Source organism: Giraffa tippelskirchi, chromosome 2 (genome assembly GCF_054371585.1).
Source record: "Giraffa tippelskirchi isolate mGirTip1 chromosome 2, T2T-mGirTip1v1.2.pri, whole genome shotgun sequence".
NCBI lineage: Eukaryota > Metazoa > Chordata > Mammalia > Artiodactyla > Giraffidae > Giraffa > Giraffa tippelskirchi.
In genome coordinates, this window is record NC_137276.1 from 102,009,109 (window position 1) to 102,023,837 (window position 14,729).

The 14,729-nt window shown below is 37.2% G+C and overlaps 1 protein-coding gene across 6 annotated transcripts in view; it reads right to left on the minus strand.

Moving 5' to 3' along the window:
- Window positions 1-14,729, minus strand: part of DNAJC13 (DnaJ heat shock protein family (Hsp40) member C13) — a 141,417-nt gene that overhangs the window by 31,631 nt on the left and 95,057 nt on the right. For all 6 annotated transcript variants that reach the window (XR_014076714.1, XR_014076715.1, XR_014076716.1 and 3 more), the window contains 6 exons: window positions 13,376-13,560; window positions 12,871-12,945; window positions 11,416-11,535; window positions 8,984-9,163; window positions 2,342-2,509; window positions 1,226-1,339 (listed from right to left, as the gene is read on the minus strand). Coding sequence is in view for 3 of the 6 variants with exons in the window: in XM_081569827.1 (XP_081425953.1) it covers window positions 1,226-1,339; window positions 2,342-2,509; window positions 8,984-9,163; window positions 11,416-11,535; window positions 12,871-12,945; window positions 13,376-13,560 (842 nt within the window). In the remaining 3 variants the exon portion in view is untranslated. The remainder of the gene's footprint in view (window positions 1-1,225; window positions 1,340-2,341; window positions 2,510-8,983; window positions 9,164-11,415; window positions 11,536-12,870; window positions 12,946-13,375; window positions 13,561-14,729) is intronic.

Consider the following 14,729-nt stretch of genomic DNA (forward strand, 5'->3'; position numbering starts at 1 on the left):
GAACGTGTGCTTAGTCACTTAGTCGTGTCTGACTCTTTGTGACCCTTTGTAGTGTAGCCTGCCAGGCTCTTCTGTCCATGGGATTTTTCAGGCAAAAATACTGGAATGGGCTGCCATTTCCTCCTCCAGGGGATTATTTTAACCCAGGTATCACCTGTGTCTCCTGCACTGCAGGCAGTTTCTTTACCTGCTAAGCCATCAGGGCAGCCCCTAATAGAGTTATGTTATATATAGGCAGAGAGTTATATTATTTTTTAGTCCAAAACTGAACCTCATTTTAAAATTTCAAAAGATCACTGAGGTCAGCCAACGAAGTATCTTAGACCTAGTGTTTATAAGCAAGTATGACATGTGGCTCTCCTCTCAGCAGACATTTGGCCTGATCACATATAGGGTGATAGGATTAAGAGATAAACATGTCTGAACTGGTTTTAAAAAGTAATACATTAAGTGATAAAGTGCAGGAAAAAAGGGTCTCTGAATTTAAAAAGCAAGGTAATACATCAGTTGACAAATCAAGAAGAATTTCCATTTAAGGACAAAGAAAATGATAGGAAAATAGGAAAGGGAGCTGGGAAAAAATTAGCCCCAAGAAGATTTTGGTTGAAATTACATAAAATTTAGGTTGGATTGAAATAATATGTAGAAGTGTATAATAAATTGTAAAGAAGAATGAAAGTGGAAGAAAAGTGAATGCTCCTCTGTCCATGGGATTCTCCAGGCAAGAATACTGGAGTGGATCACCATTTCCTTCTCCAGGGGATCTTCCCAACACAGGAATCGAACCTGGGTCTCCTGTATTGAAGGCAGATTCGTTACCAAATGAGCTACGAGGGAAGCAGGGATAAACTGTAAAGGGCTAAACAAAGAAGAATGATATTCTCTCCTGGTAAAAAAAACAGATGATATGTAGAAATCTGAGACTGGTTCTTCCTAGTTCTGCAATTCTCAAAACTTCTATCAATAAAGAATTCTGAGTGACTATCATGAAGTGAGTGGTAAACCAAATTTCACATAATCCAGGACACTCAGTGATGGTTACTCTTTAATGAAGTCCAAACTCACAAACATAAATGTCTTCTAACCCATCAAGATTCAACCATCTACTTATGTATTATCCAGGCCAGCTCCTTATCTCCCATTCTACTCTCTGTCTTTTGATTTTTTCATGACTTACTACCTTCTCCACTAGAAGGTGGCAGGATGCAAGAAATTATTAACTTACTTTTTTAATCATGCTTTCCTGTTGAGACTCAAGAAATTCAAGTAGTTCTGCTCTTGTAGAATTGTTCCATATCAAATAGGGGCTCTCTGTGTTACTATTAAGCATCTTCAAAATCTAGAAGACAGAATATTACTGTTTTATAATATTTAGGAAAAATATTGAAGTTATCATTCATTAAAATTGTCTAAGACACACCAAGCACTGTAATAGGAACCTTAAGTACAATGGGTTTGAATAATTTTAACAAGTTTGAAAATATAATGTTTACTATTCTGCAGCTGAGAAAAATCAAGACTTCTCTGAGAAAGATCAAATTATTTGTCCCAGGTCTCACAACATTTAAGTGGTGAAACTAGAATTCAAATTTGAGTCTATTTTCACATGTCATTCTTAACATTTGCTCTGCTTTAGTGAAAATCACACATGATATTTTATTAAAGCATTTTATAAACAGTAAATGTAAATATATGTATGTAACCTTTACATACATATATTTGAAAACAAAATCTAAGTCTTTATGAAGCATACTCCTAGAAAGGTAAGCAGAATTTACGGGCAGAGACTCAGTTCCAATTTTCTCAGCCAAACCCTGACTGAAGGCTGCATTAAGCAGTTCTGCAAACGTAGCTTATGCCTGCTTAGCCATCTGGAGTGCTTTCCCTTTGTGTCGCTCTACTCAATTTTAAGTGTATACATACACACTTAACTCTCCTTTAAATGTCTTTTTGTGGGAAGAGAGAGTGGAGGATGCATGTCTCACGGCTCGTAGGATCTTATTTCCTCAATCAGGGACTGAATCCAGGCCCTTGACTTGAATCCAAATCCTAACCACTGGACCTCCAGGGAATTCCCTAAGTGTTTTAACAAGAAGTTTTTACACTTAACATTTTCTGAGCTTTGTGCTAGGAGGAAAGAAAGGAGTTATTATCCCCAGACGTATAGAGCTGCTATCATCAGCACCAAGATACAATAACCAAATTTCTTAGTTGAGAGAACAAGCATATGAGCATTTTCAATTTTTAGGTGTCTGAGAGCAATCAACATTGTTATGTTCCTCTACTATGTAGAGGATCTTGCAATATTTATCAAAACCCAGGCTAGCTCTGAAGTACATACCTCAGTAGCACTAATCACAGCAAGTTTTCTAGCAACATAGGGGGTCAGCATGCCAGCTAAACTTTTCCTTATGGTTGGATTTTCTGGTGTTGCTTGTTCTTCAGGCAGATAACCTCCAAGGCGACTTAGAGCTCGGACACTCAGTTTGGCAAGGCTGTTGGCTACTTCCTGTTACAAAAAATTAAGACATTAAGTTATTAAAATAGATCTCTTATCTTAACAGGCAAAAGTATATTTATGGAATCAAAACAGTATGGAACATATTAAGGAAGAGAAAGCAAAGAAAAAGAAACAAAAAAGGTACTGAAGTCCCCAACACTAATGTCAAGAGTTTATGAAAAGTAAAAGTCAAGAGAACTCAGTACCATCAAACCAGCTTGACAACAAATATAGTTAGGAAATACCAGAGAAGAAAAAGATCTAAAAAAAAAAAATCAAACCCAAACAATTAAGAAAATGGCTATAGGATCATATATATCAATGAAAGTGAAGTTGCTCAGTCATGTCCCACTCTTTGCCACCCCATGGACTATAGCATACCAGGCTCCTCCATCCATGGAATTTTCCAGGCAAGAGTACTGGAGTGGGCTGCCATTTCCTTCTCCAGAGGATCTTCCCCACCCAGGGATCAAACCCAGGTCTCCCACATTGCAAGCAGATGCTTTTACCATCTGAGTCATATAAAAGAAGCTCCTTATATATCAATAATTACCTTAAAAATAAATGGATTAAATGCTCTAACCAAAAGACACAGAGAGCTGAATGGATACAAAAACAAGACCTGTATATATGCTGTCTAGAAGAAACTCACTTCAGACCTAAAGACACATATAATGACTGAAACTGAGAGGATGGAAAAATATATTCCATGCCAATGGAAACCAAAAGAAAGCTGGAGTAGCAATCCTCATATCAGACTAAGTAGACCTTAAAATAAAGAATATTACAAGAGATAAGGAAGGACACTACGTAATGATCAAGGGATCAGTCCAAAAGGAAGACATAACAATTGCAAATATCTATGCAACCAACATAGGAGCACCTCAGCACATAAAACAAACACTAACAGACATATAAGGAGAAACTGACAGTAACACAATAATAGGAGACCTTAACACCCCAATGACCCACCAATGGACAGGTCATGAAAACAGAAAATTAATAAGGAAACACAAGTCTTAAATGATACATTAGACGAGATGGATCTCATTGATATCTTCAGGACATTCCATCCAAATACAGAAGAATACACCTTCTCATGTGTACACGGAACATTCAACTCTCCAGGATACACTACATCCTGGGTCAGAAATCTAACCTCAGTAAATTTAAGAAAATTGAAATTGTATCAAGCATCTTCTCTGACCACAATGCTATGAGACGAGGTATCAATTATAAGAAAAAAAAATGTAAAAAACACAAACACATGGAGATTTAACAATCTAAATAACAAACTGGTTACTGAAGAAATCAAAAGGGAAATAAAAAAATTCCTAGAAACAAATGACAAGGAAAACACAACTCAAAATCTATGGGATGCAGCAAAAGCAGCTCTAAGATTGTTTATAGCAATATGATCCTACCTCAAGAAACAAGAAAAAATCAGACAACCTAACTTTACACCTAAAACAACTGGAAAAAGAATTAAAAACCCCCCAAAATTAGCAGACAGAAAGAAATCATAAAGATCAGAGCAGAGATAAATGAAAGAAACAATAGTAAAGATTAATAAAACTAAAAGATTGTTCTTTGAGAAGATGAACAAAACTGACAAACCTTTAGCCAGACTCATCAAGAGAGAAGAATCAAATCAACTAAATTAGAAATGAAAAAGGAGAGGTTACAACAGACAGTGCAGAAATATGAAGGATTATAAGACTATAATATGGCAATAAAATGGATAACCTGAAAGAAACTGACAGATTCTTAGAAAAGTTCAATATTCCAAGAGTGAACCAGGAAGACAGAGAAATTATGAAAAACCCAATTACAAGCACTGAAATAAAAACTGTGATCAAAAATCTCCCAAAAAACAAAAGCCCAGGACCAGATGGCTTCACAGGTGAATTCTATCAAACATTTAGAGACAAGCTAATGCCTAACCTTTTAAAACTCCTGCAAAAAATTACAGAGGAAGGAACACTCCCCAACCCACTCTATGAGGCCACCAACACTCTGATACCAAAACCAGACAAAGACAACACACAAAAAATAAAGCTACAGGCCAATATCACTGATAAACATAGATGTTAAAATCCTCAACAAAATTCTAGCAAACAAATTTCAACAACACATTACAAAGCTTACACACCATGATCAAATTGGGTTTATTCCAGGGATAGAAGGATTCTTCAATATGGGCAAATCAATCAATGTGATACACAATATAAACCAACTGAAAGATAAACATATGATAATTTCAGTAGATGTGGAAAAAGCCTTTGACAAAATTCAGCACCCTTTTATAATTAAAACTCTTCAAAAAATGGGCACAAAAGGAACCTACCTCAACATAGTAAAGGCCATGTATGATAAGCCCAGAACAAACATTATTCGCAATAGTGAAAAACTGCAAGCATTCCCCCAAGATCAGGAACAAGCAAGGGTGTCCACTCTCACCCCTAGGATTCAACATAGCTTTGGAAGTCCTAGCTACAGAAATCAGAGAAGAAAAAGAAATAAGAGGAATCTATATCGGAAAAGAAATGTAAAGCTCTGACTGTTTGCAGATGACACGATACTGTACACAGAAAACCCTAAAGATACTATAAGAAAATTACTAGGGCTAATCAGTGAATTTAGCAAAGTCACAGGATAGAAAATCAATACACAGAAATCACTTGCATTCCTATCTACTAACAATGAAAAATCAGAAAGAGAAATTAAGGAATCAACCCCATTCACCATTGCAACAAAAAGAATAAAATAGCTAGGAATACAACTACCTAAAGCTAGTAAAGTAATGCTCAAAATTCTCCAAGCCAGACTTCAGCAATACGTGAACCGTGAACTTCCAGATGTTCAAGCTGGTTTTAGAAAAGGCAGAGGAACCAGAGATCAAATTGCCAACATCCGCTGGATCATCGAAAAAGCAAGAGAGTTCCAGAAAAAACAGCTATTTCTGCTTTATTGACTATGCCAAAGACTTTGACTGTGTGGATCACAATAAACTGTGGAAAATTCTGAAAGAGATGGGAATACCAGACCATCTGACCTGTCTCTTGAGAAACCTGTATGCAGGTCAGGAAGCAACAGTTAGAACTGGACATGGAACAACAGACTGGTTCCAAATAGGAAAAGGAGTACGTCAAGGCTGTATATTGTCATCCTGCTTATTTAACTTATATGCAGAGTACATCATGAGAAACAGTGGGCTGGAAGAAACACAAGCTTGAATCAAGATTGCTGGGAGAAGTATCAATAACCTCAGATATGCAGATGACACCACTCTTATGGCAGAAAGTGAAGAACTAAAGAGCCTCTTGATGAAAGTGAAAGAGGAGAGTGAAAAAGTTGGCTTAAAGCTCAACGTTCAGAAAACTAAGATCATGGCATCTGGTCCCATCACTTCATAGGAAATAGATGGGGAAACAGTGGAAACAGTGTCAGACTTTATTTTTTGGGGCTCCAAAATCACTGCTGATGGTGATTGCAGCCATGAAATTAAAAGACACTTACTCCTTGGAAGGAAGGTTATGGCCAAAGCTAGATAGCATATTTAAAAGCAGAGACATTACTTTGCCAACAAAAGTCCGTCTAGTCAAGGCTATGGTTTTTCCAGTGGTCATGTATGGATGTGAGAGTTGGACGGTGAAGAAAGCTGAGTGCCGAAGAATTGATGCTTTTGAACTGTGGTGTTGGAGAAGACTCTTGAGAGTCCCTTGGACTGCAAGGAGATCCAATCAATCCATCCTAAAAGAGATCAGTCCTGGGTGTTCATTGGAAGTACTGATGTTGAAGCTGAAGCTCCAATACTTTGGCCACCTCGTGTGAAGAGTTGACTCATTGAAAAAGACCCTAATGCTGGGTAGGATTGGGGGCAGGAGGAGAAGGGGATGACAGAGGATGAGATGGTTGGATGGCATCACCGATTCGATGGACATGGGTTTGGGTGGATTCCGGGAGTTGGTGACGGACAGGGAGGCCTGGTGTGCTGCACTTCATGGGGTCGCAAAGAGTCGGACACGACTGAGCGACTGAACTGAACTGAACTGAAGAAGACAAAAGAACTGCACACAGGAAACTGTAAGACGCTGATGAAAGAAATCAAAGATGACATAAACAAATGGAGAGATATTCCATGTTACTGGAGTGGAAGAATCAATATTGTCAAAATGACTATACTACCAAACACAATCTAAAGATTCAATGCAATCCCTATCAAATTACCTATGGATGGTAGTTTTCATAGAACTAGAACAAAAAAATCTCACAATTCATATGGAAACACAAAAGACCCCAAATAGCCAAAGGAGTCTTGAGAAAAAAGAATGGAGCTGAAGCAATAACCTTACTGACTTCAAATTATACTGCAAAGCTACAGTCATCAAAACAGTATGATACTGGCACAAAAACAGAAATATAGACCAATGGAACAAGATAGAAAGCCCAGAAATAAACCCATGCACCTATGGGTACCTTATTTTTGACAAAGGAGGCAACAATATACAATGGGGAAAGATAGCCTCTTCAATAACTGGTTCTCGGAAAACTGGACAGCTGCACGTAAAAGAATGAAATTAGAACACTTTCCTAATACCATACACAAAGATAAACTCAAAATGGATTACAGACCTAAATATAAGACCAGAAACTATAAAACTCTTAGAGGAAAACACAGCCACAACACTCGATGACATAAATCAAAGCAAGATCCTCTGTAAGTCAGTCCTAGAGGAATGGAAATATAAACAAAAATAAACAAGTGAGACCTGATTAAACTTAAAAGCTTTTGCACAGCAAAGGAAACTATAAACAAGATGAAAAGACAACCCTCAGAATGGGAAAAAATAATAGCAAATGAAACAACTGACAAAGGATTAATTCCCAAAATATACAAGCAGCTCGTATAACTCAAGGCCAGAAAAACAAACCGCCCAACCAAAAAATGGGAGAAAAGACCTAAACAGACATTTCTCCAAAGAAGACATACAGATGGCTAACAAACACATGAAAAGGCGCTCAACATCACTCATCATTTGAGAAGTGCAAATCAAAACTACAATGAGATTATCAGCTCACACTGGTCAGAAAGGCCATCATCAGCTAGAGAAGGTGTGGAGAGAAGGCAATGCTTTTGTGCTGTTGGAAGGAATGTAAATTGATACAGCCACTATGGAAGACGGTATGGAGATTCCTTAAAAAACTAGGAATAAAACCACCATATGACCCAGCAATCCCACTCCTAGGCATATACCCTGAGGAAACCAAAATTGAAAAAGACACATGTACCCCAATGTTCATTGCAGCACTATTTACAATAGCTGGAGCATGGAAGCAACCTAGATGTCCATCAACAGATGAATGGATAGAGAAGTTTTGTACATATACACAATGGAATATTACTCAACCATAAAAAAGAATGCATTTGAGTCAGTTCTAATGAGGTGGATGAACCAATAGCCTATTATACAGAGTGAAGTAAGTCAGAAAGAGAAAGATAAATACCATATACTAATGCATATACATAGAATCTAAAAAGACTGTACCAAAGAATTCATTTGCAGGGCAGCAATGGAAAAACAAACATAAAGAACAGACTTATGGACACAGAAAGAGGGCAGGAGAGGGTGAGATGTATGGAAAGAGCAACATGGAAACTTACATTACCATATATAAAATAGATAGCCAATGAGAATTTGCTGTATGCCTCAGGGAACTCAAACAAGAGCTCTGTATCAACCTAGGGGGTGGGGTGGGGTGGAGTGGGGTGGGGAGGGAGATGGGAGAGATGTTCAAGAGGGAGGGGACATATGTATAGCTATGGCTGATTCATGCTGATGTTTGACAGAAAATAACAAAATTCTGTAAAGCAATTACCCTTCAATTAAAAAATCAAGAATTTAAAATAAAAAAATGATTTAAAAAAAAGTTCATGTATTACAGCTTATTCTTCTATTTATATGAAAGACAATCAGGATCTATGTAGTCATTTATATCCAATATAGTAACTTGTAGATAACTGGAAGAAGCAGCCTGGGGGATAGGGTGGGGAACAAGAGATGATTAAGTAGATCTGATCACTGGAGGTACATATTCACAATATGAATAATGAATAAGAAAGGAGTGACGGAAAAATATCTGTAAAAATCAGGTAAGTTCTCAAGTGTTTAGGCAAACAAGCCTCAACAGCACTGTTATCACTAACCTGTGATACACAACCATAATTCTGCAATCACAAAGGTGATTCTGAGTAATCAAGAAAAGATTAAGTTATGTGCCGTATATGCTATTGGAAATTCCACTGTCTTGAATCCTTCTGGGTAAGTGGTTAAGATAAAAAGATTTGGGGCTTAAAGAACAATAAACTTAATAATCTTGAAAAATGGTTTATGCCTTGAGAGCTCTGGATAGCTAGGGCTTTGCTTTGCATTAATCAACAGTCTGGGTTCAAATTCAGTGTTAAAGTAATGTTCAAGTTACCTGCTGGTTTGTTTCTTCACTTTTCTGAATACCACTCTCTTCCAGGGTGTAGTCATAATTAAACAGATAACCAAGCAGATGCCACAAAATTCCAGCTTGCAATAGGTGTGTCTGTAGCCAGAAATCCACAGCAAAAGAGCTGACACATTCTACCCCAAGGGCAGCCACTCGTGGAATACTCTGAGAATAAAAAAAATTAAAAAAAAAAAGGATTTTAAAAAAAAGCTCCCAAGAGAAACAGACTGTGAATGTATGACAAGCTACCTAACTATCTTACTGTATGTGTGTTTACCTCCTAGTTTCTATTCTGGTTTATATCTGAGTCCTGTATCTTTTAAAGCATAAAATTAAAGTAACCATGTTACAAGACACAGAATTACTATTTTAAAAAATTAATTTGAAAACTGAAGTATGGTTGTTTACAATATTGTGTTAGTTTCAGGTATACAACACAGAGATTCAATTTTTTTGGAGATTATATTCCATTATAGGTTAATACAAGATATTGGGTATAAGTCTTTATGTTATACAACTAAATAACAACTCCTTCCTATCTATTTTGCGACCCCATGGACTAGTCCATGGTATTCTCCAGGCCAGAACACTGGAGTGGGTAGTGTTTCCCTTCTCTAGGGGATTTTCCCAACCCAGGGATCGAACCCAGGTTTCTCACATTGCAGGCGGATTCTTTACCAGCTGAGCCATAAGGGAAGCCCAAGAATACTGGAGTGGGTAGCCTAACCCTTCTCCAGCGTATCTTCCCAACCTAGGAATCAAACCAGGGTCTCCTGCTCTGTAGGCAGATTCTTTACCAACTGAGCTATCAGGGAAGCCCATTTTATGTATAGCAGTTTCTATTTGGTAATCCCATTCTCCTAATGTGTCCCTCCTCGCCTCCCTCTTCCTTTTCTTTTTGGTAACCGTAAATTTGTTTTCTATGTCTGTCAGACTGTTTCTATTTTGTATATTTGTTCATTTGTATTATTTTTTAGATTCCACATATAAGTGATATCATACAGTGCTTGTCTTTGTCTGACTTGTTACACTAATATTCTCTAAATCATTCACACTGCTGCAAATGGCAATATTTCCTTCTTTTTTTATGGCTCAATAACATTCCATTGTGTGTGTGTATTTGTGTGTGTATATACAGTGTGTGTGTGTGTGTGTGTATACACATCAACTTAAGCCACCTGTTTGTTGACGAACACCTGGGTTGTTTTCCCACCTTGGCTACTATGAATAGTGCTATGAACACTGGGTGCACACAGCTTTTCAAATTAGTGTGTTCAGTTTTCCAGATGTGTACCTAGGAGTGGAATTGCTGGATCACATGGTAGCTCTGTGGCTTCCCTGGTGGTTCAGGCAGTAAAGAATCTGCCTGCAATGCAGGAGACCCAGGTTCGATCCCTGGGTCGAGAAGATCCCATGGAGGAGGGAATGGTTACCCACTTCAGTATTCTTGCTATATTTTTACTTTTTTTAGGGAACCTCCATGCTGTTTTCCATAGTGGCTGTACTACACCAACTTACATTCCCAACAACAGTATACAAGGGATCTCTTTCTCCACATGCTCTCCAGCATTTATTATTTGTAGACTTTTTGGTGATAGACATTCTGACCAAAGTGAGGTGATACCTCAATGTGGATTTGGTTTGTATCCGAATTACTATCTTTGAAGCTAGTTAGTGTTAAAGACTTGAGAATACTGTTCTGTTTCACTTCTTGTATTTTTAAAAACAGTGATAAGGCATTAGTAGCAATGCATGTGCCAGTGATCTTAAGTGTATCAATGAAGCCTTTAGTTCAAGTGTACAGATTTACTTCTTTATACCAGCATTTCTATTCTTATTAAACACATCTATGTATGTCAAGTAAATAGTTGGAGATGTGTTTTCATCAGATTCCTTATTTCTAGATACCTTAGCCCAGGATCAGCAACCTAATCCTATTCTATTCCAACACAACTGTCACTCTGCTCCTTACCAGAGAATCTCTTTCCTTCCCAGTCACTTATCACATCACCCATAGTCAACCTCCCTCAGCAGTATTGGACTGGGAAGAAACAGCAAGCTCTCAGATCCCTATGGCCTTTTCACCATGCAGTGACTTGACTCTTAAATTTACATCATCTTTTACTTTCATTAGACTGATTTAGTTTAGTCTTTTCTCTTGCTTCCCTGCCTCTGTTCAAATGTTGAGGAAACCAGCATCCATCTAGATATGTCACTCTTGTCTTATTCTTTGTGGGCCAGCCCAGGAACAAAGTCATCATTTACAGCAAGGATTCGGTGAAAAATATTTTTAAAGATCCATGTCATTTACTTGAAAATAATTTTAGGAAAACAACTTATTTATAATTGAGGACTGGCTACTTGATAAGAAAACTCACTGCTGACCAAATCCAGAAAGCAGTAAACATAACGTCTACCTTGCCGAAGTAGAGCACCCGACAGAGATCCCTGATAATGCCAGGCATTTCTGTAATCTTCTCTCGGCATTCTTCAAACTGAGCAGCCACACAATAGCATCTGCTTATGTGTCCACACACCTGCAGATAACACAATAGAGTAAAAAAAAGGTCACATATGCATTCCTGTTTAAGACAGTGGACATCAAATCAGCAGAGATTCGTAATAATGTTTAATGATATATATGATGCTCCAAAATTAAACAGAACATTTCTATTGAATTATCAGTATTTCTAGTTAAGATACCCTGCAGATGCAGGGTTGGCAAACCATGGCCACTATACAGCCAACAGGCCAAGTCAACCATGATCTGTTTTTGTATGGCCAGGAAGCCTCAGCTTTTACATTTGGAAAGAGTTGTAAAAGTCACAAATAAAAACATGCAATAGGATTCCCCTGGTGGTAGTGGACAAGAATCCATCTGCCAATGCAGGGAACACAGGTTTGATCCCTGGTCCAGAAAGATTCTACATGGCATGGGGCAATAAAGTCTATGTGCCACAACTACGAAGACTGCACTCTAGAGCCCTCCAGCAGCAACTACTAAAGCCTGTGCACCCTAGCACCGGTGCTCAGCAACAAGAGAAGTCACTGCAGTTAGAAACCTGTGCACTGTGATGAAGAGAAGCCCCCACTCTCCTCAAGGAGAAAGCCCGTGCTCTGCAACAAAAAACCAGTCTAACCAAAAATAAATAAATAATTTTAAAAATATGCAACAGAATATATGTAACCTGAATGTCTCAAATAATCACCCTCTAGCACTTCATAAACAAAAGTTTGCCAATTTCTGGATTAAAGTATTTTTGTCCTGAACTCTAATAATGTACTATACTTACTAATAAAAATAAGGATGAAACTCAAAAGCCTGTACTGAATTGTTTTATATTCTAAATTTTGCTGGCATACACAAAAGGTCAAAAAGATGCATTTTACAGTGACCTTAATGTTCCTGATGGATCTTCTATCAAAGAATTCAACTGAAAAGAAGAAAATGACAACACGAGGTATGGGAGTGGGAAGTAAAGAAGGAATTAAGGAAGGGGATGGAAGACAAGTGAAACAAAAATGGAAAAATTACAGATATTTGAAACTGGGTAGAGGGGACATGGGATTCATTATATCTCTATTTCAAAAAAAAAAAATTAAGCCAACAGATTACATATGATTTAGCACAGTGCTTATTAAAGTGTGATACACAGAATAACAGCATCAGTATCATCTGGGAATTTTGTTAGAAAAGCGTATTCTCAGGCCCCTACCCTAGACTTTCTGAATCAGAAACTCTAGGCAGAGGACCTGGGAGGCAGACCTCAGCAACTCAGGTTTTAATGAGCCCTCAAAGTGATTCTAGAACAGACCTAACATCTGAACTATTAGTCTAGCATAACTTTCTTGGAATAGTGTTTCAGCCTTACCTGTACTGACATGTCACTTGATTTACTAGAACGATTCAAGACAGCCACACAGCGACTAAATGCCTCTTGTAACACCTGCAGAGAAAGAAGTCTGCCGTTAACTCTCAAAGTTTGAAAAGCCTCCTTTGCTAGGAAAAAAACATTAATTAACCTTTTAATATTAGAAACTTAGCAAATAAGTGTTGGCTCAATTAACATTTGTTATTTAAACAAGTTTATTTAAACAAGTAAACAAAGAACCCTGCAGTTTTTTAAAAGCACTCTACTACATTATTTTGCAAGTAATATTAAGCTCACCAATTTTGAATCCAATACTCTCCAATTCATGTTATGCAATAAGGCTCCATTTATTTTAATTTTGGTATTAGAATATAAAGAACATGGTTATCTGTTGCAATAAATTTAAAAAATTGTATCAACTGTATTTGTACTTGAATTCTTTATTGCTAAGAGACAGTTTGCCTAAACTAGCTTTAACACAAGGACAAAGATCATTCCATATTACCTCAATCCCATTCTCCCGTCTAAGCTCTTCAGCATTGAGGGCTGAGCAGTTAACAGTATGGAAAGCCAGCTCTGCAGCAGCAGGCAACAATGGTGATTCTTTTGAGAAAAGGAGGTCATCTGAAGTTTCCATTGTTATAGTCCTAATTAGCATGGGGTATCCTGCATATTTATAAGGCTGTAAATCTGAAATAATCATGGTTTTAAGTTAATTTTTAATTACACTGCCAAAAAAGAGATTAAAACAGTCAACATCTTAAATGTTTCCTAATTCTAGTTTATATAAAGAAATTAAACTGAGTACAAATCCCTTAGATCTTTTCTACTAGCAAACTTGTTTGGTTGACTTCTCTAAAATGTTTCTAATAGAAAAAGAGTATTTCCTGGTAGATTAAAATTAAACTTTGTGTATAGTGGTTTCGATCCTTCACAGAGTATCTACTTTCTGTATGGTCCATGTGATCTTTATAACTTTTACCTTTTGAGAATTACCAATAATCTACTTTAAATTAACGCATTTTTAAGACAGCTTAAAAAAAAAAAGCCCCTTGGAACTGGTCCTGGTAATCCTAACACATACATACATAAGAAAAAGAGTGAATGAATTAAGGTTAAGTTCTATCAGATGAGGACCCCCTACCCCAGAACTTAGTGAGTATAAACTCTCTTTGTGAAAAGTAGAAGACAGAGTGAAAAAAAATTCTGATCTTGATAATACATAAAATGAGCTACAGCTGCACTATGGTGGCTAAAATAGTTATCTGCCAAAAAACAACCAATGGTTTAAAAAAGACTTCTTTAAATTCATTCTCATTAGTGATAAATGTCATGTAACTAGATGTTTTACAAATGCTTTCTGTTGAGTTTATATGCAAAACTGAATCAATTAATCACTGCTCTAATGTCCCAGCTGCTCAATCCCCATGATGTCCCCTCCAATAAACTGCAATCCTACTTATCTTAAATTACCTAACACTCCTGCTTATCTCAGATCTCTCATTATTCTCTCTTTTCTCCCATCATCCTACAGAGAAAATAGGTTTCCCATTTTGTGTGTAAGCCAAGTTTAGTTCCAAGCCAATGGACACCTGTTATACTGAACCTAAATCCAACCTCCCCAACAAAATCTAAAAAATTTTCAATGTGCTCTGAGCTTTCTGGCTGCTACTGTTAGGTTACCACAAATCACCCTGAAAACAACACTGGAAATTCCCAATAACTTGTACCCTAAAATCACACCTATTTCATTTATAAAATTTTCAAAGTGTTCCACAGGACCAGACGATTTTGAGAGCTACCACAGAAAATGAAGTGTGAGGGGATATATATGATCATTTGAAAAGTCTCTCTTGCCT